Source organism: Pristiophorus japonicus, chromosome 1, assembly GCF_044704955.1.
Source record: "Pristiophorus japonicus isolate sPriJap1 chromosome 1, sPriJap1.hap1, whole genome shotgun sequence".
NCBI lineage: Eukaryota > Metazoa > Chordata > Chondrichthyes > Pristiophoridae > Pristiophorus > Pristiophorus japonicus.
Genome location: NC_091977.1, coordinates 413805960 through 413832950, shown reverse-complemented (window position 1 = coordinate 413832950; position 26991 = coordinate 413805960). Strand labels below are relative to the sequence as shown.

The 26991-nt window shown below is 41.2% G+C and overlaps 1 protein-coding gene across 8 annotated transcripts in view; it reads right to left on the bottom strand.

The window, feature by feature from the left end:
* Positions 1-18597: 18597 nt before the first annotated feature.
* Positions 18598-26991, bottom strand: part of plag1 (pleiomorphic adenoma gene 1) — a 68314-nt gene continuing 59920 nt past the window's right edge. For all 8 annotated transcript variants that reach the window (XM_070892090.1, XM_070892107.1, XM_070892135.1 and 5 more), the window contains one exon: positions 18598-21101. In XM_070892090.1, coding sequence (XP_070748191.1) covers positions 19841-21101 — 1261 coding nt within the window. In that variant the 3' untranslated portion in view covers positions 18598-19840. The remainder of the gene's footprint in view (positions 21102-26991) is intronic.

The following is a 26991-nucleotide window of genomic DNA, read 5'->3' as shown; positions in this document are numbered from 1 at the left end:
AAGGTGAAGCCTCACTAAGGCCCTGCACAACTGCAGTAAGACCTTCCTGCTCCTATACTCAAATCCCCTAGCTATGAAGGCCAACATACCATTTGACGCCTTCACCGCCTGCTGTACCTGCATGCCAACTTTCAATGACTGATGTACCATGACACCCAGGTCTCGTTGCACCTCCCCATTTCCTAATCTGCCACCATTCAGATAATAATCTGCCTTCGTGTTTTTGCCACCAAAGTGGATAACGTCACATTTATTCACATTATACTGCATCTGCCACGCGTTTACCCACTCACCTAACCTGTCCAAGTCACCCTGCAGCCTCTTAGCATCCTCCTCACAGCTCACACCGCCATCCAGCTTAGTGTCATCTGCAAACTTGGAGGTATTACACTCAATTCCCTCATCTAAATCATTAATGTATATTGTAAAGAGCTGGGGTCCCAGCACGAAGCCCTGCGGCACCCCACTAGTCACTGCCTGCCATTCTGAAAAGGACCCGTTTATCCCGTCTGTTATCCTGTCTGCCAACCAGTTTTCTATCCACGTCAGTACATTACCCCCAATACCATGTGCTTTAATTTTGCACACCAATCTCTTGTGTGGGACCTTGTCAAAAGCCTTTTGAAAGTCCAAATCCACCACATTCACTGGTTCTCCCTTGTCCACTCTACCAGTTACATCCTCAAAAAATTCTAGAAGATTTGTCAAGCAAGATTTCCCTTTCATAAATCTATGCTGACTTAGTCTGATCCTGGCACTGCTTTCCAAATGTGCTGCTATTTCATCTTTAATTATTGATTCCAACATTTTCCCCACTACTGATGTCAGGCTAACCGGTCTATAATTCTCCGTTTTCTCTCTCCCTCCTTTCTTAAAAAGTGGTGTTACATTAGCTACCCTCCAGTCCATAGGAACCGATCCAGAATCGATAGACTGTTGGAAAATGATCACCAATGCATCCACTATTTCTAGGGCTATTTCCTTAAGTACTCTGGGATGCAGACTATCAGGCCCCAGGGATTTATCGGCCTTCAATCCCATCAATTTCCCTAACACAATTTCCCGCCTAATAAGGATTTCCTTCAGTTTGTGCTTCTCACTAGACCCTCGGTCCCCTAGTATTTCCGGAAGGTTATTTGTGTATTCCTTCGTGAAGACAGAACCAAAGTATTTGTTCAACTGGTCCGCCATTTTTTTGTTCCCCGTTATAAATTCAGCTGAATTTGACTGCAAGGGACCTACGAAGGGAAGCCCTCTAGTTGGTTTCTTGACATATATACTCATACCTAATACACTCCAGGAATTCCTCCTCCACCGCATTGCTACCAGTTTGCTTAGCCCAATCAATATGTAGATTAAAGTCGCCCATCATAGCTGCTGTACCTTTATTGCACGCATCCCTAATTTCTTGTTTGATGCTGTCCCCAGCCTCACTACTACTGTTTGGAGGTCTGTACACAACTCCCAGGGTTTTCTGCCCTTTGGTATTCCGTTTATCCACCCATACAGATTCCACATCATCTAAGCTAATGTCCTTCCTTACTATTGCATTAATTTCCTCTTTAACCAGCAATGCCACCTCACCTCCTTTTCCTTTCTGTCTAACCTTACTAAATGTTGAATACCTCTGGATGTTAAGTTCCCAGCCTTGGTCACCCTGGAGCCATGTCTCCATGATGCCAATTACATCATATCCGTTAACTACTATCTGCGCAGTTAATTCGTCCATCTTATTCCGAATACTCCTCGCATTGAGGCACAGAGCCTTCAAGTTTGTCTTTTTAACACCCTTTGCCCCTTTAGAATTTTGCTGTAATGTGGCCTTTCTTGCTTTTTGCCTTGGGTTTCTCTGCCCTCCACTTTTACTTTTCTTCTTTCTATCTTTTGCTTCTGCCCCCATTCTACTTCCCTCTGTCTCCCTGCATAGGTTCCCATCCCCCTGCCATATTAGTTTAACCCCTTCCCAACAGCACTAGCAAACACTCCCTCTAGGAAATTGGTTCCGGTCCTGCCCAGGTGCAGACCGTCCAGTTTGTACTGGTCCCATCTCCCCCAGAACCGGTTCCAATGTCCCAGCAATTTGTATCCCTCCCTTCTGCACCACGCCTCAAGCCACGTATTCATCTGAGCTATCCTGTGATTCCTACTCTGACTAGCACGTGGCACTGGTAGCAATCCTTAGATACTACTTTTGAGGCTCTACTTTTTAATTTAGCTCCTAGCTCCCTAAATTCATCTTGTCGGACCTCATCCCATTTTTTTAACCTATATCTGAGTTCCCAGGCAATGAAAGCAGTTCCGGTTATAAGGGTCCTGATGTTCCAGGTCCCGAACTTCTTTTTAAAGGGTGGAAGATGGCTGTGCATGAACTTGACAGAGCAAGGTCTTAGTCCAATGGCAATCACTAAGGCCGTGGACACTGGCGGCGCTGACGCAATCATTGATGAGGGTATCCACATACATAATCCTCCTTTTCTCATCCACTTAACCTCATCCCACAATCTCTTCTGACTGAGCAACTGCAGAGGGTGTAATCACGCACTTCTTACTTTCTGCTCCTCACAACCCAACCCTTGACCCTTTTTCATTTCAGACACCCAAGAACTGGAACCTTCCCAGTCAGTGGAGGAAGAGGAAGAAGATGGTGAAAATGAATAGACACTGTCACTCGTTCTTACAGTCGCAGCCACCAGCTCAGATATTTTAGAGGCTAGGATAGAGGCAGAATCTGCATGTGGTGAGATACTGGACACAAGCACACCGAAGTCAAGGCAGGGGAAAGGATATCGCAGGTGCCAGCTCGCTGGAGGGCAAGGTCGCTCACTAGTTCTGCTGCAGAGGACTCAGATGAGGACTTTGATGGACCAGACTAAAGAAGGCGGCTGATGGGTATACACAACCAAATGCTCATTTCACTGGAAAGCCTGCACTCAATGTCAAGGAGCATGGAGGTGTTCAGTACCAACTTGGCACAGCACTTTGCACAGAGCTTGGAGCCCATCCTTTCCAACATGGAATGGGTGGTCACCTCCATCAGCATACCTGTGGAACCCACCATTATGCAGCTTCTGATGGGTGATGTCACTGCCATTGCAGCACAAGCAGCTTCTGCCAAAGGCCCAAGTGCTGCAGTGGAAGTAGCTGAACGTGGTTGAGCGAGGACACTTCCCCGAGAAACTCCTGCATTGAGGCCATGTGGCTGTGATGTTTGGCCTCCAACAACCAGAACCATCTTCCTGTGTGTTGAATGTGATTATTTTAAATCCCATGGAACTCAATTTTGCTAGGGCTCTCTTAATTCCTACATCCATGTCTAGATCAAGGCTGTGTCGGGGTCTGAAGCCAAATAGTTCTGGTAGAACCTGGACTCAGCATTGGCGAGCAGGTTACTTTTTAAAATTCATTCCTGGGACGTGGATGTCGCTGGGAAGGCCAGCATTTATTGCCCATCTCTAATTGCCTTTGAGAAGGTGGTGCTGAGATGCCTTCTTGAACTGCTGCAGTTCTTGTGATGAATGTACTCCAACAGTACTGTTAGAAAGTTTAAGGATTTTGACCCAGCAACGATAATGAAATGGTGATATATTTCCAAGTCAGGATGGTGTTTAACTTGAAGGGGATCTTACAGGTGATGGTGTTCCCATGTGCCTACTGTCCTTGTCCTTCTAAGTGGTAGGGGTCGCGGGTTTGGGAGGTGCTGTCAAAGAAGCCTTGGTAAGTTGCTGCAGTGCATTTTATAGATGGTACATACTGCAGCCACGGTGCACTGATGGTACAGGGAGTGAATGTTTAAGGTGGTGGATGGGGTGTCAGTCAAGCAGCAGGTGCTTTGTCCTGGATGGTGTTGAGCCTTTTGAGTGTAATTTTACCGTGCTCATCCAGGCAAGTAGAGAGTATTCCATCACACTCCTGACTTGTGCCTTGTAGATGGTGGAAAGCCTTTGGGGAGTCAGGAATTGAGACACTCGCCACAGAACACCCAGCCTCTGACCACCTCTTACCATAAGAAACATAAGAAGTAAAAGCAGGAGTAGGCCATACAGCCCCTTGAGCCTGCTCCGCCATTTAATATGATCATGGCTGATCTGATCATGGACTCAGGTCCACTTCCCTGCCCACTCTCCATAACCCCTTATTCCCTTATCGGTTAAGAAACTGTCTATTTCTGTCTTAAATTTATTCAATGTCCCAGCTTCCACAGCTCTCTGAGGCAGCGAATTCTACAGATCCACAATCCTCAGAGAAGAAATTTCTCCTCATCTCAGTTTTAATTCATTCTGACTCTGTCTGACCGAATTTTGCTTTTCCAGCATTTTCCCAACCACAGATGTTGGGCTAACTGGTCTATAGTTTCCTGCTTTTTGTCTGCCTCTTTTTTTAAAAAATAGGGGCGTTATATTTGCAGTTTTCCAATCTGCTGAGACCTCCTCTTGTTGCCACAGTATTTATGTGGCTGGTCCAGTTAAGTTTCTGGTCAGTGGTGACCCCTAGGATGTTGATGGTGTGGGAATTCGGCGATGGTAATGCTGTCGAATATCAAGGGGCATGGTTAGACTCTTGCTTGTTGGAGATAATCATTACCTGGCATTTGTGTGTTGCGAACGATACTTGCCACTTATCAGCCAAAGCCTGAATGTCACATCCAGGTCTTGCTACATGCAGGTATGGACTGCTTCATTATCTGAGAAGTTGCAAATGGCACTGAACACTACAATCATCAGCAAAGATTCCCATTTATGACCTTATGATGGAGGGAAGGTCATTGATGAAGCAGCTGAAGATGATTGGGCCTAGCACAGTGCCCTGAGGAACTCGTGCAGCGATGTCCTGGGGCTGAGATGATTGATCTCCAACAACCACAACCATCTTCCTTTGGGCTAGGTATGACTCCAGCCAGTGGAGAGTTTCCCCCCTGATTCCTATTGACTTCAATTTTACTAGGGCTCCTTGATGTCACACTCATTCAAATGCTGCCTTGATGTCAAGGGCAGTCACTCTCACCTCACCTCTAAAATTCAGCTCTTTTGTCCATGTTTGGACCAAGGCTATAATGAGGTCTGGAGCCGAGTGGTCCTGTCGGAACCCAAACTGAGCATCGTTAAGCAGGTTATTGGTGAGTAAGTGCCGCTTGATAGCACTGTTAATGACACCTTCCATCACTTTGCTGATGATTGAGAATAGACTGATGGGGTGATAATTGGCCGGATTGGATTTGTCCTGCTTTTTGTGGACAGGACATACCAGGGCAGTTTTCCACACTGTTGGATAGATGCCAGTGTTGTAGCTGTACTGGAACAGCTTGGCTAGAGCACAGCTAGTTCTGGAGCACTCAGCATGACAGCCGGGGTGTTGTCGGGGCCCATGGCCTTTGCTGTATCCAGTGCGTTCAGCTGTTTCTTGACATCATGTGAATCGAATAGGATGAAGACTGGCTTCTGTGATGGTGGGGACCTCAGGAGGAGGCTGATAAAGATCACTCAGCATTCCTGGCTGAAGATGGTTGCAAATGCTTCAGCCTTGTCTTTTGCACGTGTGCTGGGCTCCGTCATCATTGAGGATGTGGATATTTATGGAACCACTTCCTCCTGTTAGTTGTTTAATTGTCCACCACCATTCACGACTGGATATGGCTGGACTGCAGAGCTTTGATCTGATCCTTTGATTGTGGGATCACTTGGCTCTGTTTATAGCATGCTGCTTCCATTGTTTAGCATGCATGTCGTCCTGTGTTGCAGCTTTCCCAGGTTGGCACCTCATTTTTAGGTATGCCTGGTGCTGCTTCTGGCATGCTCTTCTGCACTCTTCATTGAACCAGGATTGGTCCCCTGGCTTGATGATAATGGTAGAGTGAGGAATATGCCGGGCCATGAGGTTACAGATTGTGGTGGAATACAATTCTGCTGCTGCTGCTGGCCCACAGCGCCTCATGGATGCCCAGTTTTGAGTTGTTGGATCTGTTCTGAATCTATTCCATTTAGCATGGTGGTCGTGCCACACAGGATGAAGGGTGTCCTCAGTGTGAAGACAAGATTTTGTCTCCACAAGGACTGTGCAGTGGTCACTGCTATCATCATGGACAGATGCATCTGTAACAGGTAGATTGGTGAACATGAGGTCAACTAGGTTTTTCCCTCATGTTGGTTCTCTCACCACCTGCCATTGGCCCAATCTGGCATTTATGTCCTTCAGGACTCGGCCAGCTTAGTCAGTAGTGGTGCTACCGAGCCATTCTTGGCGATGAACATTGAAGTCCCCTACCCAGAGTACATTCTGTGCCCTTGCTACCCTCAGTGCTTCTTCGAAGTGGTGTTCAACATGGAGGTGTACTGATTCATCAACTGAGGAAGGGCGGTTGGTGATAATCAGCAGGTTTCCTTGCCAACGTTTGACCTGACGCCATGAGACTTCATGGTGTTTGGAGTCAATGTTGAGAACTCACAGGGTCACTCCCTCCTGACTGTATACCATTGTACCACCACCTCGGGTGGGTCTGTCTTGCCGGTTGGACAGGACACACCCAGGGATGGTGTTGGAGGAATCTGGGACATTGGCTGAAATGTATGATTCTGTGAGTATGACTATGTCACGTTGTTGCTTGACTAGTTGTTTCACTAGTCTGTGGGATAGCTCTCCCAATTTTGACAGGCGTCTCCAGATATTAGTGAGGAGGACTTTGTAAGGTTGACTGGGCTGGGTGTACCGATGTCGTGTCCGAAGCCGGTGCCAAGGTTGATGCTGGGTGCTCCATCAGGTTTTATTCTGATTGTTTTTCGTAGCGGTTGTGTACAACTGAACGGTTTGCTAGGCTATTTCAGAAAGCAGTTAAGAATCAACCACGTTGCTGTGGATCTCTCTGGAGTCACATGTAGGCCAGACCAGGGAAGGACAGCAGATTTCCTTCCCTAAAAGGACATTAGTGAACTAGATATATTTTTTTTACGACAGTCGGATAGTTTCATGTTCACCATTACTGATACTAGCTTTTTATTCCAGATTTATTTAATTAACTTTAAATTGCCATGGTGAACTCGAATCTCTGGATCATTAGTTCAGGCCTCTGGGTTACGAGTCCAGTAACACAACCTCTATGCTACCATTCCCGGCAGTGAGCACGTGTAACTTGATGGCACTGTTGATGATTCCTTTCATTTCTTTACTGATGATTGGGAGGCGGCTGATCGGGCAGTACTGGGCCAGATTAGATTTATCCTGTTTTTTGTGGTTATACCTGGGTAATCTTCAACATTGTTAGGTAGATTCCAGTGCCATAGCTATACTGGAATAATCTTGGCTAGGGCAACAGGCATGTGTGATGTACAGGCCATCAACATTATAGCCAGGATATTATGACAATTGTTGCGCTCAGTGCATTCAGCTACTTGCTAATGTTACATGGAGTGAATCGAATTGGCTACACACTGTCATCTGTGATTGTGCATACTATTGGAGGCCAAGTAGGTGCACTCAGCACTTTTGGCTTGAAAACATTTCTAACTTGTCTTGTGCACTCATTGCTGAGCTCCACCATGGTTGAGGATGGGAATATTCATGAAGCCTCCATCTTCTATTACATACCTAATTGTCCACCACCATTATCAACTTTAAAAAAGTGTTCACAGGATGTGGGCATCACTGGCAAGGCCAGCGTTTATTGCCCATCCTTAATTACCCTTGAGAAGGTGGTGGTAAGTCACCGCCTTGACCCGCTGCAGTCCATGTGGTGAAGGTCTTCATCCACTTCTTTGTAGCAGTTTTTGTGCAACTGTGTGGCTCGTTAGGCCATTTCAGAAGGCAGTTAAGAGTCAACCACATTGCTGTGGGTCTGGAGTCACATATAGGCCAGAGTGGGTAAGTGCGGCAGATTTCCTGCCCTAAAGGACATTAGTGAACCAGATGAGTTTTTATGACAATCATGTAGTTTCACAGTCACCATTACTGACACTAGATTTATTTAATTAACTGAATTTAAATTCCCCAGCTTCCGTGATGGGATTTGAACTCAGGTCTTCAGATCATTAGTCCGGTCCTTTGGATTACTGGTCCAGTAATATAACCACTATGCTACTGTACTGGCTTTGGTAGGGCTTGATAAAACTGCTGCACTCAGCCTGCTGCTTTGTGTGTTTTGCATGCAGATAGTCCCATTTAGTAGCTTCAGTGGGTTGGCACCTCATTCAAATGTATTCCTGGTGTTACTCCTAGCATGCCCCTCTGCACGCTCCATTAAACCAGGGGCCTCCTAGCTTGATTTAGTAAGAGGGATGTGCCAGACCACGCGGTTACACATTATGGTGGTATACAATTCTCCTGCTGATGATGGCCCACAGTGCCTCATGGATGCCAAATTTTAGGCTAAATCAGTTTTTAGTTTGTTCTGCCAAAAGGGGTGATGGGAAAGTCTGGAATGTTGGCTGAGATGATTCTGTACAACTATGTGAGGCTTCTGCTTGACTAGTCTGTGGGAGGGCTCTCGCAACTTGGGCACTTGTCCCTAGCTGTTGGAAGTCTTTGCAGAGTCAAATGGGCCTTGGGCCCAAATTTTGTCCTAATCGTTGATGATGGGTCCATCTGATTTCCTCCCTTTTTTCACACTTATGAATAATTGTTTACAACTAAGTGATTTGCTAGGTCACTTCAGGGGGCATTAAGCACATATAATAGAATTTGAATCAAGTTTCATCATCATCATCATCATCATCATAGACAGTCCCTCAGAGTTCTTAGGTGGCTGAACAGTCCAATGAATCATGTTTAGGATAGACTGGACTGGGGCAGCAGGCTTTCTTTCCACAAGGCTATCAGCGAATTAGTTACATTTTTATGACAATCCAGCAAGTTTTGTAATGATTATTCTGATACTAACCCATAAATTACCAGATTTATTAATTTAAATTTCATAATTGGAATTTGGACTTTCAACCTTTGGCTAGCTAGTCAGTACCATAACCACTATATTACCATACTCTATGGCCTCGATTTTAATCTACCCCACCCCCCACTGGCAGAAAAGGGTCAGGTGAGGGGTGGAAGTTGGCTTAATTAATAGAGGTCATAGAGTATGGAATTCTCTGCCCCAAAGAACTGTGGCTGCTCAGTCGTTGAGTATATTGAAGGCTGAGATAGATTGTTGGACTCTAGAGGAATCAACAGATATTGAAATTGGGCGGGAAAGTGGAGTTGAGATCCAAGATCAGCCATGATCTTATTGAATGGCGGAGCAGACTCGAGGGGTCGTATGTCCTACATCTGCTCCTAATTCTTATGTAATAGAAACTTGCCACCAACCCACCACCGTAACGTTAACATAATTGCCCGAGAACCCCTCCTCCCATTGACTGCTGGGGACTGTTTCCATGGGTCCTGACAATGGCCAAATTTCTGCTGCCGCCCATCAGCCAGGTAGTGAATCTGGCTGGGTGACTTACAGGAAGTTTTATCTGAGGCCCTGCCATTAAGATTGGGAGGTCCTCCACGGATCTGGGGGCATCACCCGCTATTGGGCTTCTCTGCCACCAGCACCCCCCCCCCCTTCCCGGTTCCCTGTAAAAATCGAGGCTTTTGAGTCCCGTAATTTGAAAATGGGTACAATCTTTTTTCATACGAGCTGAAGTAATTGTCATGTAGTGTTTTTGATCAATCTCAATAGTATCATTTTGATAATTGTACAATGTCAACAGTATTTGAGGACACTAATATAACACTTTAGACCAATTGGAGCTGCAGCGGAACGGTTTTATTATAGTAAATTTGCTTACAAAAATGCTGGTTATCTGGCACAATAATAAATAATCAGTTTGCTTTTAAAGCATTTCTTTGGATGTAAAGATTAAATTCTAAAACGTTTTACTGCAGCTTTAGGTTGTGAAAGCTATCTTACACATCTTTTATGCCTATATTTGTACAGATACCAGTAGTATGTAAATACATTGATAAGTGTATACATTGTAAGCAACACGTTTCCCATTGTGAACAGGATAAAAATTGTTGAAATGCAAAGTAGTAGTACAAAAGTCCAATTTGGAATGCAGTTAGTTTCTTCTATTCCATCAATTTTGGTTTAAACTAAAATAATATGCTTTAAACCAGGCACATTAAATATCCAATTATGCTTGCATCTTTTTAACATTCACAAAAACTGTATAAACCTTGCACTTCCATGATGCAAAGGAGGGAACAATTGTAGGAATCTTTGTTCTTCATGGGGATGCACAATTTGATGCATCAAGCAACAGATTTAGTAATACTTTGGGGAGAGATCGAATAACCTTATACACAAAACGGTCAACAATACTTTCACAGAATTAAATGCACTAGAATTCATGTGGTTCCAGCAAATCTCCACTATACAGAGATACAAGGAATACTAACTGCTGATCAATTTTGATCAGGTATTAAAACTTTCCAACAGTTTTTTTTGCCATAACTGCGTAACAATATGTTCCGGCTTCACATAAAGGACATGGCATTTAGGGGTGTTGCAGCATTTAAGCCATTGCTGGGTTTCCATACTTTGATAACTGCAATATATAATGATAGTAATAAACTAAGAAAGGGAAGGTTCATAGCACCATGAGGACTGGTTTCCTCTAACCAATGTGAATTAGCAGCAAAGTACATACTTCAAAAAAGTTGCAGGAGTGTTCCCCATCGAATCTGCTTCACTTGTACCACAATAATTTCACCCAGGTGTTTACTTTCTCGTCTGTATAAATATATTTATTTAGAGGGAGCTGGTGGGACGGCAGCAGCAAAGAACTATCAGGTCATATACTGGTTATGATAAAGTTGCCTTTTTACAAAAAACAAGACACTCCCTAAGTGAGACACAGCAACTCTGTGCAAGTAAAGCAAATATGACAATTTAAAAAAAAGAAACACTATGACATTTGTACCTGTTAACAGTTAAATAGAAAATGTAACATTTTATATACAAGAATTGTTTTATAATCTAATGCTCTAATAATAGAATATAAAATCTAATGGCACTTGAAACAAGTTTGTAATGATGGTTAAATGCATGACCTTCAAGAGATACTCTTAAAGGGTTAAGGTATATGAAAGTGCTAAAAATATAGGTTATTTTGCACATGTTCTGTAGACAAAGCTACAACTTACACTATTCACTATATACTTGTGTGTTGCAATAATACTCTAAAACATGTTACTCAGTTATGCATCTATAAAAAAACTGAACCTTTGTACAACTTTGAAAAAATAGATCTAACATTTTATGAAAATTCCATTTCTCAAGCAGCATGCACTTGCTTGTGCTTTAGTTGACATATGAAAAATATATATAAAATAATCATGTGTAAAAGGGTAACTGTTTAAAGTTCACTTACTTATTCGAGTTTGGATGCAATCTGAATGCCAGAATTGAAAACAATATACATCCAGTTTATTTAGTTTATGGGAGATTATGTTATTCTCAACATCAGATTTATTTCAGTTAACACAGGTTGGCTTGAATTAGTTGTTACCCTTTGAATTTTTTTCCTCATATTATGTGTATGGGGTTTTTCCCTCCAGACATCTTAATTGGTTGGTCTATTTATTCTAAACCAGAAGACATTCTCAAATACAAATGTTTTCTCCAGTCTAAACTTAAAGACAACCGTAAAGTCAGAAGGTATATATAAATGAGGCATTTCTGATGTAAAGTGCCTAACATACCATAGAACTGGATTTGTAGTTTCGTGTAGAAATTGTGTGTAAAACATAGATGGGTATCTGTAAACAATTTACCCACTGGCTATCTTCAAACCATTTCCCTTTCAGCTGTGCTGCAACCGCAGTTTCACTTGCTCAGTCTGCCTCATTGTCTGTGCAAGGAAATCTGACTACAGTTTTAAATATAAGGGGTAATTTTCCTACTTTGCCTATGCGGTGCATTATTTTCCATTTAAATTAATGGTTGAAAAAGTGTGCACCTGAATTTTCAACATGTACTTCTGGCAGATGAAGCTCCTAGTTAGGAATGCAATGTTGCAAAATTACCCCTATAGCATTTATATAGTTAATGTTGGGATATATAAAAATAAAACTGATTACAGCATTTGATTGGTCCAGTACACAATGCAATATAGGTTTTTAAATAATGTCATGTACCAATATCCCAGTTTTCTCCCCCAATACCTTCAATTGGGAGCTATGAAGTCTTGCATTTATTCTATCTGTCTTACATTTTTAATGCATTTCTCTAAAGGGATACTTAAAAAAAAATAGAACTATCTATGCATATTATCCTGTAGCTAATGAACTTCATATTAAAAAAGGACAATCGATAATTTTCTAGCATCACTTGTTTCAATTGTCTACCCACAAGAGGGGGGGGGGGGAAGACACATCTATTCAGCAGCAGCATTGGCATTTATATACGGAATAATACACTGTACACAATAAGCACCACTCCTTCTGTGCTGAGTAAATGTCTACCATACAACCAAAACCAATGGTGTGATTAACATTTGAAGTATTTCTTAGTCACAGTTCAAAATTCTAATGTATGAATCAAAACCTAAGTGCTAAGCCTTTCACTAACTTAAAAAAACAGTAGACTCAATTATGTGAATACAAATACTAACTTTCAGATCCAGGGAGAAATTGACCAGAGCTATAGGTTACAGACAATTTTTTTTTTAAGTTTCTTTTCTTTAAGGCTATATTTGGGCATGGGCTAGATTTCCACCCAATGACAACGAATGTACACTAAATCTTCAATGCTAATGCAATACTTACATAGTTTGAAAATTTTAAACTGAAACACAAATTTGCAAGATACCTCCAATGATAATGTTTCAACTCTTATAAACTGTAAGAATCATACATCCAACAGAGTTCAGTTTTAGAGGATAGTGCAAACATCATATACAGAAGTTTGCTAACATACAAGTTACTGTACTTCAAAAAGGTAATTCATCACGTAAAGAATTGAGATATCTTGACATGAAAAGCATTATATAATGCAAGTATTATTTTACCGAATGCAGAAGTACCGAACCTGTATTACTTATTACTATCATTGGCGACATCTCTAATGTCTCCAGTTATTTTGTTTGGGCATCTACAGCTAATAACAGGACTTGGAGAGTTGTGGGATAGCCAGTATTCCAATGAGTTACCAGTCTGATCAAATATGAATTTGTAATTGGGTGTTCAATACTATTCAATTAATTTGCATATGCCTATATGAATAACTAAAATCTTACTTGAGTATCCTCAGATACAATTTCAGGATACTTCTTAAGTATCGGTACCATCAGAAGTGCTTGATTAACTTTATATTTGTCCTATTTTTATCTTCTAGAAGGCTCATAATCACCACAAATCCTTCTCTAACTACAGGTTTGAATTATAGGCAGTTGTGGTCATGGAAATCTCCATAATCTATCAAGCAAAGTAACAGCCAAAAAAATTATGGCTATTTAAAATACATTATATGCCATGAGTGAATGCACTAGAGTGATAAGTCTTGATGGGCTGAAGGGCCTTTTTATTCTTGACTTTTCTTGCGTTTTTATAGAATGACTAGCAATGCAGTTCTATTTAAATATTGTGTGTGTGGGCGGGCAGGTGAATTTCCTGCCTTTATTATGTTTAATCATCACTTTTCTAGTCATGACAGTTGTTTTGCTAAAACTGACAGGAAATGTCATCACTTTATATATTGTATAACTAAAAAGTTGATTCCCAGATAGTGAGTGGATCATATGATGCAACATTATTAACAGTTCATAAGCAGGTACGGAGATGTGGGATCAAGGAAACATTGTAACGAGTCAGAAATAAATTTGCCATAAATGCAGTATTTTTTTATAATATGGAAGTCTCTTAAACAAGTGTCCTTTTATTTAAAAAATAAATCCCTCTAATTTTCTTGTTTCACTCCTTCTCTCTTGTCAGTCACTTGTGTTACACTTTAGTTCCACAGACCTCAAAAGTCCTCCAGCATCAGACTGAAGTGTCCATTCTTCATATATGAACTTGGTGAGTGAGTTTCTGTGGGTTATTTGATTATCTTGGGGGGGGGGGGGGGGGCAAAATGTTGGAAATCACCTGTTCAGCTGGTGCCCATGCATGCATTTTTCTAGAAATGTCATTAACTAGGTGATCAGAAATGGACTAGTTAAGTTTTCCACCTCCCTAGTCCAGCAATGCTCAGATCAGGTTTTGTATTTCTAATATTACTCCAGCTAATAACTGAGTAACTCAGCACAGAGGGATTGAGCCATTAACACCAAAAAGTGCATTTCGCCATAATTCTTTTAGCGTTCTAATAGGACTGTTGGCTTCTCTTTTTAAGAGGTTGTGTGCTACTTTTTCCAACTGAATATAATTGTGTGAATCGGAGTATGAAGTTTTGGTGTTCTCTCCTGTTGTAAAGTTCTTTAGATCAGTAGTTCTCAAACCGGGGATATATAGAGACTTTCCAGGGGATCTGCGAAATAATGTGAATGGTACCCATTGCTACGATGGCTCGGGTCGGGTACGTGTTGTCAGATTTTGATTTCCCTGGAATGATGATCAAGCCAAGCTACGTTCACTGAGTACGGCAGCTGGGACTGTAACTGGACCTGGACCTGGACTAAAGCCACAGTCCCAGTTACTGGCAGTGTCCCGATGGGAGAAATGCCGTGCACCAGGCAATGTGTCTGTATATTCTAGCGCAGACAGGCCTGTAAACAGTAGAGGGGGAGGAAAAAAAATACTCTGAATCAGTGGTTGTGTTGTGAGTAGACGGGGGTGCAGGGTTACACCTGGAACAGTGCCAGTATTCCCACAGGAGCGCAATAACTGATAATCAAGGGGCTATTGGGGTGGGGGGGGGGGGGAAGGACTTAAAACAATCACTATCACTAGCGAAAAAGTACTAGGCAAACAATTGGGACTAAAGGACCTGATGGCTTGCATCCCAAGGTCTTAAAAGAAGTGGTTGCAGAGATAGTGAATGCATTGGTTGTAATCTACCAAAATTTCCTGGATTCTGGAAAGGTCCAACGGGCTGGAAAAACCGCAAATGTAACGCTCCTATTTAAGAAAGGAGGGAGACAGAAAGCAGGAAATTATAGACCAGTTAGCCTAACATCTGACATTGGGAAAATGCTGCAGTCCATTATTAAGGAAGTAGTAGCAGAACATTTAGAAAATCATAATGCAGTCAAGCAGAGTCAGCATGGTTTTATGAAAGGGAAATCATGTTTGACAAATTTGCTGGAGTTCTTTGAGGATGTTATGAGCAGGGTGGATAAGGGGAACCAGTAGATGTCGCGTATGTGGATTTCCAGAAAGCATTTGAGAAGGTGCCACATAAAAGGTTACTGCACAAGATTAAAAACTCATGGGGTTGGTGGTAAAATATTAGTGTGGATAGCGGATTGGCGAACAGAAAACATATTGGGATAAATGGGTCATTTTCAGGTTGGCAAACTATAACAAGTGGGGTGCCACAGGGATCAGTGCTGGGGTCTCAACTATTTACAATTTATATTAATGACTTGGATGAAGGGACCGAGTGTAATGTAGCCAAATTTGCTGATGATACAAAGATAGGTGGAAAAGCCAAGTTGTGAGGAGGATGCAAAGAATTTACAAAGGGATATAGATAGGCTAAGTGAGTGGGCAAAAAGTTGGCAGATGGAATATAATGTGGGAAAATGTGAGGTTATCCACTTTGGTAGGAAAACTAAAAAAAGCTAATTATTATTTAAATGGGAAGAGATTACAAAATGCTGCGGTACAGGGATCTGGGGGTCCTTGTACATGAAACACAAAACGTTAGCATGCAGATACAGCAAGTAATTAGGAAGGCAAATGGAATGTTGGCCTATATTGCAAGGGGGATAGAGTATAAAAGTAGGGGAGTCCTGCTCCAACTGTACAGAGCATTGGTAACACCACACCTGGAATACTGCGTACAGTTTTGGTCTCCTTATTTAAGGAAGGATATACTTGCATTGGAGGCAGTTCAGAGAAGGTTCACGAGGTTAATTCCTGAGATGAAGGGGTTGTCATATGAAGAAAGGTTGGGCCTATACTCATTGGAGTTTAGAAGACTGAGAAGTGATCTTATTGAAACGTGCAAGATTCTGAGGGGGCTTGACAGGGCAGACGCAGTGAGGATGTTTCCCCTCATGAGGAATCTAGAACTAGGGGGGCATAGTTTCAGAATAAGTGGTCACCCATTTAAAATGGAAATGAAGAAGAATTTCTTCTGAGGGTCGTGAATCTTTGGACTTCTCAACCCCAGAGAGCTGTGGAGGCTGGGTCACTGAATATAATTAAAGTGGAGATAGACAGATTTCTGAACGATAAGCAAGTCAAGGGTTATGAGGAGCAGGCAGGGAAGTGGAGTTGAGGCTAGGATGAGATCAGCCATGATCTTATTAAGTGGCAGAGCAGGCTTGAGGGGCCAAATGGCCTACTCCTGCTCCTACTTCTTATGTTCTATGAGCCACTGAACCTAATCCCATTCCAGGAAGAGCAGGGAGGTGCCATGCAGTGAAGTATTCAACAGGAATGTTGCTGAACGTATAGGATTACCTTTCAGCTGAAGGGCAGATAAAAGTTTTCACATCACCAATCATATCAATGTTTACTATAATCGGAGAGCCCTGGCAAAATTTCATGCAAGTCCCTTTAACAGACACTGATTAACTTTACATTCAGAAATGTAAATATGCAAGAAGTTTATAGATATTTAGAATTCAGATTTGAAAAGGGGTCCTTCAACCAAAAATGTTTGAGAACCACTGATTTAAATGAGTTATAAATCTAGGCTCTAGGGTATTAAACTGTTACAAGGAAGTAGTAACAATGTTCTCAGAAGTTTTTGAATGTAATATTTCCCATTTGAAGATTCAAAAACTAAATTACAAATAATGCTACTGAAACATTATAATCTTGCACTTCCCAAAGGAGTGACAAAGGATGTAATACTGCTCCTATTGATAATTTTAGCAAAATGAGTTAGTTTGGGTAGTGATGTTTCTGATTTGGTACTCGTGTCACTTTTTTGGTAAAATTATTGACAGGAGGACTTTCATTGAAAGTGAGCAAGCAAGGGTTTGTGTGTTCAAACTAATGGGGACTGGCCAATATCTGCAATAGTCTCAAGAGTAGGGAAACAATGATCCACATACTGAAGAGTTTCAAGCATTAAAATTATTTTATATTTCATGTAGTTGGGTAAAGATTTTTTTCTGGTTGATGAATAGTTAGGATCGATTGGGACAATAAGTTGTAGCTAACTGCTAAATTGTGGATAATTGCTAATCGGGTTTACTGGGCAGGGAATCGGAATCAGAATTTTGTGCATGAAGAACTAATACTACATCACTGAAGTAGTACAGTATTACATTAACAATTTACTATTGGCAGTTATCATGAAGAATACAAAGATCACACATAGATCTATTATGAAGTAACAAAGCTAGAAAGTTCCCTTGGTCTTCCCTACATTCCATCTTTTTGGGCTACAGGTTATTTTGGTTTTGCAATATTCCACCAAGCTAATAGTCAAGAAACCCAATAGACAAAAGCATGACTAATTTATAAACACTCAGCAAGTTAGTCAGAATTTGTGGAGAGAACAGACAAATTAACATTTCAGATGTCACTCTTCATCACTTCTGAAGAGTTACACCTGAAATGTTACCTTGTCTGTTCTCTCCACAGATGCCAACAGACCTATTGAGTGTTTCCAGTATTTTTTGTTTTTGCTTGATTTCCAACATTTTTAGTTTTTGCTTTTTATTCAATTATTTGAGACTGCTTGAATTTCAATGTAAAACCTTTTGTATTAAATTACAAGGTTGCTAATAGCTAACCAATAAACTAGATTGCAACACATCTTGCTAGCTACTTCATTAGAATTTACTAAATTTAAAGCTCTTCACTTGTCAAATGGTTCGCAGGGATTGACCAGCTAGCTAAATCATGATCACTTAGACCGTACAGACTACTGTATGACTGCTGAATGTCTGCCACTGAAATAGTGTGTTAAAATCTTGTCTAAACAAATTACAACAGTCGTTTGCTGTGTATAGTACAAGACAAACAGAAGTCATTACCTCAAAATACAATTTCATTCCTGCCAGTGAGTGAACTATAAGAAAAATCCAAATTAAATTTAGATAGGCATGTTAGATAGTTTTTCTTCAGTACTAATATTCCTCCGAGGTACATTTTTTCAAAAGGAAACTTCAGTAAGTACAATTGCTATCAGTTGCAAAATAGATCTTTGGGGTTTCATTTTTTTAATATTTGAGGTTTAGTCTAGCAGAAGATAGCAACTTCATACAGTCTGCATTTTATCAATGAAGCAATAAATTCAAGCACACTACAATAATGCAGGCATGAAAGTGAACATCAGTAATATGATGCAGAAAAACAAAGACCAGCTGAAAGCTCTTTGAAGGAAATCAATTCAAAGCAGTTGTCAAAATTTCAAATTTGGAGTACACCAATTCTGTAAGAAGGATGGAGTAAATGGTTCCCTTATAATGAGCACATTGTTTTTCAAAGCAGCAAATATCAAAAAATAAAATACACTAAATAGCCTAAAATATTTAGCTAAATATATTGGCTAAATTATGCTTTAATTATTAAAATTCAAAATAAATCAAGGAAGATTTGCATAATTTATTATAAGCGAATAAAGATTCTACCAAAACTTCATTTATTTACCATTAGGTGCTACAAGTTGATTCTCTGCCTCTCTTAAGGCTGTGCTTTATTTTGGAAACATAGCTCTTTCACTTGTATTGTTTTAAAACAAGAATTATTTATAATTAGTGTTGAGGACATGCTCCAAATTTGTTAGCCAAAACCAGTAATCTAATGGAGATGAATTTGTACCATTTTAGAAGATGCATTATAAGCTTCTTATATTCAAAAGTTTTGTCAGTATAATCCATAATCATCATTAATGCTGCTCACTGAGAATTTAAATGAAGACCAACACAATCACTTTTCAAGTTGGAAAGCAGAACTTGTGCAGGATTTGTATTGCCACACCATTGCAAAATAATTAAAAACATAATTATCTCCAGAGTTTTTAAAGGAACTGTATTGAATTTGATGGCATGTTTAACCTTTACACGTTTTCATCAAGTAGTTTCAGTTTGAAGGTAATCTAATTTGTTCATTAACCTATTTTCAGTAATTTTTAGTAGCAATTTGTTTTATTGTTGTAGGTCCTTGGTGCACAGATATGCCCAAGGTTCAAAGGTACTTGATGTTCAAACTTTAAAAAAAATGCAAATATGGACCACCATTCCATACAAGTACCCCAAAAGATATAAGTGAAACTCTGCAAAATCATTAAACAAAGCAGCAATAACATTATTAAAAAAATTGAACCAAGGTTGCTTATAACTTAAAAAAAAGATATAAAGTACTGTGAATGTTGCAGTCACTCTGATAACTAAATCTGAAAGATTGTCTTTTAAAATCATTGCAGCCTCAAAGCTGGAACTATAAAAAACTATTACGGTCATGGAGTTGGGTGCAGTGCTACGGTGTATGAATTCTTACTGTAAACCTCGACTTGTCAGTTTGAGTCCATTAGTGGTGGCCTAGTCTCAAATCTGCTTACTAATGTGTAATGAAAGATTATAGATTAACTGCTAAATAAGATGTTCCCATCATGAACAAAAATAGACAGTCATGTGCTGTCCACCTTTCCCTGGTTTTGCTTGCCTCCTGTGGCTAGTCACAAAGCAGCACCGACATTAGAAGCCATTAAGGAGTCTACAGTCCAATTCCTTAATGTTCCATCTGGAGAACTGGCATCACATAGGAGAATATTTGTAAAAGGAAGTGGGTAAGAAAAAAATTCTGTTTACTGAAAAGCCTGATGAAAACGTGGTAGGGTTGTTGTGCTTAAGCTAGTTGTAAAGACTGTAGATAAGGGATGCAGAGCATTGAGACCAATACTGTTGCCAGTTTCATGCGAATCCTGGCACTGTGGTGGGAGAGGAATTGGGGATGCGCGAGGTTCCTCCTGTGTATAACAGATTCCAGGATTGCCCAAAGAAACTGGTTGATTGTATGGAGGGCCATTTAGCGGCAAGAAACTCAACAACTGAGAAAAGTCTAAAGATGATGTATTCAGAGGTTCACTGAGGACCGTTGGACTTTTTGAAAGCAAAATGTCTCCAGATCCATCACCCAGAGACCCTGCCTGGGATTCCAATCCTAGTTTTGAAGATGATTGAGTGTCATGGGCGGAGGGAAGCAAATCACTTTGTAAATCCATTAAGTAACTGTCTATCTCATTCTTTAATGGTTGTCCTTTTTCAGGCATTGCAATGGCATATGAGGTAGAACCAAGAAAATATTTTGACGAGAGTTCTTGAGGAGAGCGAATTGAAGACTCAATTTCTAGTGGGCAACCCATTCCTAAAGGTAATGGAGTAGAGACCATTTGGTTTGTTGACCCTAATGTTTGCATGGTCTGAATATGGGCACTGTAGATATTCATTTGTAAAGTATTTGTAAATGGCCTAGTTGTCAGTTCACTGGAAACCATCGACATCACTGGATTTAGCTCATCTTTTAATGACAATGATGGATTAGAGCTAAATAAATCCATAAAGTCTGGTGGTTCAGTTTTCACCTTTAGCAGCTCCTGTGAATGACTTTTCTTCATGTGGCGGGTTAAATGGTCCTTCCGACCAAATCTCTGAGCACAGTACTGACAAAGGAAGTCTTTCCTTCCAGTGTGTACTACCATATGTCTCCGTACATCCTTACGAGTATAGAAACAACGGTCACAGTGGTCACACTGGTGTTTTTTTTCCTTTGTGCCACTTGATGACTTGCCAGCATGTGTCTTCAGGTGCTCCAGTAATACTCCTGTGCTTTCAAATGTTTGTAAGCACACTTTACAGGTAAGGTCACCACTAGTTGCAGCATGCAGAGCCAGATGACGCTTATAACCAAGCTTTGTATTGTAGTTTTTTCCACATTCCTCACACTTGAAGGCTTCCTTGTTTGGATCATGAGTCTGAAGATGGTTCTTTAGATGATCTTTACGATGAAACATTTTCTCACAGTAAGTACACTTGTGGGTCTTCTGAGGTGAATGGGTGGCCATATGCCTTGAATAGATACAAGTTGTTATTCATACTGAAAACTCATTTTAAAGAGTTGCACAAAAGTAAAGTGTACCCAGGCCTCCTTGTTTGCAGGTAGGCAATACACATTACAGTATACCCCAAGAAATATAATTACATTGATCTTTCAAAATAAAATCTGGATTATAAATGACTTTATAATTTTGTAACCTTACTTCACAGTTTATAAATCCGTAAGTGACATAGCCTCAACTTAAATTTAACAATGTATAAACTAAATTATCAAAACATAATAACTAATATACAGGTTATTTCAATACTCAAAATATTGGAAAAAGTACAAACAAGGTTTTGGACAGTAAGATAATTTGAGTATCTAATTATATATAGAGGACATATAATTAGAGGCTTTGTGAAGGTTATTCAAGTTGATATATTTCCAAGTTAGTTTACTTTAATAAAACTGATGTATTCAATTACTTAACAAAAATGTGTTGATAGTAATGATATATAGTAAATAATTAATTCTGACTATATCCAAAGCCAATCATTTTAAATTTAAGAGGAAATAATAAAACATGGACTATTAAAATATTATTAGTGCAGGGAAAATATCTTTAGTTTATAAATGAAATGGAGAAATAGCTCAAAAAATGTTCTAAAAAGGCACCCCTACATTATTGAAACTGCTGAAACAATATTTCACAATCAAATTGTGTGATTTGCATCTAAAATAACAACCTCAGAGAAAGAGAGAAATTGAATTAACAAAAATAGAGAAAACAATTAGCAGTTAAAAATAAAATCCTCTTCAGAATAGACTATATATTTTGTTGGAGATAAAAACAATCATCAAATTAAGAAACTGAAAATGGAAGCATGTGTCATTAGGGAAGAAAATAATAAAAATGAAATGATCAGAAAATTGAAAATGTGTATAATTTTGAATAATTTCCCAGCAAAAAAAAATTATGTTTCAAGAACTTTTAAACCATACATCTTTAGATACCTTTCAAAATTAATTTTTGGTGTTGTGATTCACATTGATAAATATTGCCAATCAAAATATAGGCAAATAAATTGGTTTTATCATCAGTGTTTTATGTATTAATTACGAAGCAGATAGTGGTTTTACTTTCAGGCAAGTGTAATGATGCATTACATTAATTGTTACTGCAAACTATGGTTTAGTGATCCGCAAGGTACAGACGGTGACTGTTTGTGGTCCGTGTGGTATTGAGCCCCACACACACACACAGCAGGAAAGCTCCAGTATCCAACAACAGCAACTTGTAGTTGCAACAGGACAACTGGATTGGAAGTCATCAAGGTCCAGGTCAGTGATTGGAGCGTGAGCAGGTACAGCAGGAGCGGCGAGACTGTGGAGGGATGTGATCGGGACCCAGGGGAGGCGTGAGTTCGGGGCCAGGGGCCCAGGGACAACACGGGCCAGCCCACACCGCGATTATGTGTACGTACTAGGTCCGTGCAGCAGAGCTGGTCTCCAGTCGTCTTGGGTAATCCTTGCCACTGGACCAAGACCGAGCTGTCAAGCCCGTGATGGCTGGTGTGCAACGGCCACCACACGCACAGGCATCTTCCACCCTTCAACATGTAGTTCGGGACCTGGAATATTAGGTCCTTCATTGAAACACCTGTGAACTCATCCTTTTTGGAGTGGAAGCAAGTCATCCTCGTTTCGAGGGACTGCCTATGATGATGATGATGGGAGTGCTCAGAAAAAAATACTTGCAAGTTCTAGACTAAAATACTGAAATGCTGAATCTTCACAATGTTGGCCATCCTGGAGAGGTGTGTGTTGTACATCTTGGGGAGTTAAGGTTTAACAGTCTTTGTATCTTAATGCAACAGGCTTTTCAAGATATAAACAGGATGATTTTGAAGTATGGGGAGGAGAAAGCATAGCTTGTTTTCTGATGCGTAAAGTGCTTGTGTAAGGGAATAAGTGTTAGTAATGACGTCACACGAGTGATTTAGTTTTAGGGTAATAAAACAGGGATGACGAGTCCATTTACTAAAGATAACAGTAAATAAAGGAAATCTTGTTTAAGGGAAGTGGTTCTGAGGTAAACAATTACAAACTGTTTACCGAGTCTGTTTTCAAAAGCTTTGGGAAATAGATACGTCATTTGACATTTTCCTTTGATGTAATCAAAAATGGTGTATAAAGGAGCATGGTTTTCAACAGTTTGTCAGTATGCGCTCGAAAGGTACAGAAACCAGTAAAGTCGCTTGCTATACAGTTATTGTGCTTCAATAAAGTCTGTTCCATATACTCCACTGTGAAGTCTTGTGCTTACTCGAAACGTGTTGTGTACTAGAGGAGAAAGAAGGTTGCTTAACATTTGGTGCCGTGAACTCGTCCAACGAATATGTTGGCGGAAGAGTATGAATTAATATCGTAGTGGGTATAACTAGCTCCTGGGAATTGCCATCTAGGGAATAGGTTGAAATCAGACAAAATAGATGGTTTCTCGACCAAGTTGGTCCCTTTGGAAATTTCTGACTGGATTAAAAGGGGGCCTTGCAGTTTTTCCAAGGAAGTTTTAAACGGGAGCTGGGAGGAGATTGAGCAGACATTGGAGAATGTGTGTTTGCAGAAACAAAATGACAGTAGACAGAAAATGTTCCTGTTTTGGCAGGAACAAAATGAAAGGTAACAGAACATACCTATTGCAAGGGCTTTGACTGGGAATAGGCACTTTGTGGAGAAAGCATGTTCAGACGCAGGCTGAAAATAGGGCCTGGGCTCAATTTTCCCCAATTATCTGTGCCGTTTTTTTGGCGTGCGCCTTTTTTTGGCGTGCACCGTTTTTTGGGGAATAAGTTAAAATCTCCCAAGTTTCCCAAAGTTTCTGTGCCAGCGTAATTTACTTAGTTTCGCTTTTTTTAGGCTATAATTTTTTTTACTTTACTGGGGGCGTAACCTGCGCCAATTCTGGCTATTTATGCAAGTTTGACTAACTATGATTTTTCTTAAGGCGGCGTATGTGTCCGCTTTGAAAAACCTTCTGGGCAGTTAACAAAATCAGCACAGGTAAGAGAATCAGCGCAGAAGATCCAGTTCCACGGCCGGGACAGCAGTGGCAGAGAGGGAGAGTAGGTAATTATAACCTCTTTTACTTACCGGTTCTATAGTACTGTAACAATCTCCTTTTTGTCTTTAATCTTGAATTAACTTTAATGTGGGGCTTTTGGTCTGGTCTGTCCACCCTTTCGGCCTGGGCTAGGAACGGTACTGGTTCCGGGGGTAGGGAGGCCTTTCGGCCCAGGCTACGAGCGGTACCAGCGCAACCAGGGGAGACCCAAGGACTCCTTGCAGAGCTTGGGGGGGGAAGCACTCCTTCTCCTCCTGAATGATAGGAGTTCTGATAGGTATTAAAAAAAAATTACTGTGGCCTCTTCTGTCCAGTCAGTGTCGTGGCTCTGCCTGGGCTTGGAGTTGCACCGGCTCCGGGGGAGGGGGGAGGGAGGGAGGCCTTTCGGCCCGGGCTAGGAGTGACACCGGCAGAAGGGGGGGGGTTTCCAATTCAGTTTACTTTTGGCACAAAGACTAATATTTTCATGTTGGTAAGATGAAAGGTGCTTGTGCAGGTTGCTGGCCAGAATGTGTTGTAAGTTTCACTTTCCAGCCTCAGCCCGCAGTGTGTCCCTAGTTACCCTGGCAACCCGATCTTTTTGGCGCACATCAGAGGCTCCACCCACAGAGCTTAAGGACAATGTGCGCTGGGCCACATGCACAAGTTAAAACGGGGAAACTTTCAACTTTTTTTTGGCGTAGTCGGACTCAAAAAAAACAGGTGAAACTTTTCAAATACGTCAAAAAACAACATTGGGGAAAATTGAGCCCATAGAAACTGAGAGAGTATATTGATGCAGTCATGGTCCATGCTGTGCAAGCTACTAATTCTTTCCTGGCTCGTCATGATGCTGTGCTGCAATGCGTGATGCGAGAAAGGAATTGGAAGATAAAGTACGCAGCTTGGAAGTTAAGGTGGACAGACCACAGTTAGAAAAGGCGGTGGAAAAAGTGTGCCAATAGAAACAGAAACAAACACAGAAACTAGAACAGAAGCAGAAAAAAAAAGACAGGCTAATGAAAGAACAGTCTGAGGTGTTGCTCATTAATTTGAAGGAAGGAAGCCGTGGATGAGAAACTGATACAGAAACAGTTAGAGATGAAAGGACTGGGAGAAGCTTGATTAGAAGCACTTAAAATTTCTGTAGCAATGGGCTCTCTCAGAACTGATGAGATGTTCAGTGAAAAGATAAAGGGCCCGAAATTCATCGACATACCGCCCACTAAGTGCCAAAAAATACAAATTCCGTCAAAAAACAGGTACATACCACCAACTCGGTTAATTGAGATTAATCACTGACATACCGCATACGCCCAAAAAGTGCAAGTTTCATGACATACCGCCGACATACCATCGGAGCTGCATACCTTCCTGGAGAAGATGGTTTTACTCGATCTTAAGTGGGTGGGAATGGGCGGTAGTCTTCAGTGCCGCCATTTTGAAATCGGGAACATTTAGCAAAAGCAGCACTGCAGTATTTCAGAGGTGAATAGTGACTTTACACTGGTACTGAGTACATTAAGATAGAAGGCATTTGAGTTAATATTTTTTTCATTGAAAAATCATTTAAGTTTATCTCAGGATATTTGAGGAGATTCTGGAGATTTAAAAAGGATGGGGCCTGTACTATCTAAGTTTGTATTGCTGACTACTTGTTCAATGCAGGATCCAGATGGAAGGTTTATTGAGCAGAATTATCAGGGTAATGGAGGAGATCGCAGATTCATGAGGAGGAGGAGGCCTTAACCCCAAAGGATTTTCATGGAGAAGCGCTCATACTTGGACCTGTCCGATTGATAGTGCGTTCAAAGGCTGCGTTTCCAAAAAGAGGTGATCAATGAGATTTGCGAGCTCATTAAGGCAGCCCTGCAGCCCAGTACCACTAACATTATTGCACTCCCTGTTGCAGTGAAAGTGACTGCAGCACTTTCCTTTTATGCATGCAGCTCTTTTCAGGCATCAGCTGGGGACATATGTTGCATTTCTCAGCATGCTACTCATCGCTGCATTCGACAGGTAACCGAAGAACTGTATGCACGCCGGATGGAAGTTATAAACTTCCCAATGACCAGGGAGGCACAGAGTGAGAGGGCTTTGGGATTTGCATGCATTGCTGGCTTCCCCAAGGTGCAGGGTGCTGATGACTGTACCCATATTGCCCTGCGAGCACCATTACAGGAGGCGGAGGTGTACCAAAACCGTAAGGGATTCCACTCATTCACCGCAGCGTATAATGGCAGTGAATGCCTACTTTCCAGGGAGCATCTTGCGTGAGAGCACTGTGTCTGACCTGTTGAAGTCTGAGCCACAAGGTAAATGCTGGATGACAAAGGGTACGGCCTCGCCACCTGGCTCTTGACCCCCCCTGCGGAACCCTCAGTCAGAAGCCGAGCAACGATAGAATAAGAGCCATATAGCTACACGTAATATTATCGAAAAGACAATTGGAGTGCTGAAGCAGCGCTTTCAATGCTTGTACCACTCGGGAGGCAGGCTACAATACCACCCTGAGCAGGTTGCTCAGTTCATAGTGGTGTGCTGCATGTTGCACAATTTAGCAATTATGCAGGGACAGAAATTGACACAGGGGACTGCGGGACCACCTGAGGAGAGAGTGCAGGAGGGAGGAGGAAAATGAGGGGGAGCTTCCAGATGAACCCCTGGCACCACCACCGCAGAGGGCATGCCATTGTAAAATTGTTAAGTCAGCAGCTCATACATGAACGCTTTGCTTGAATGTGGAGCTGCGTTTCATCTTTTCCTGGACACAGTGTGTGGGATGCTGATGACTGTTACCCCAAAAGTTTGACACT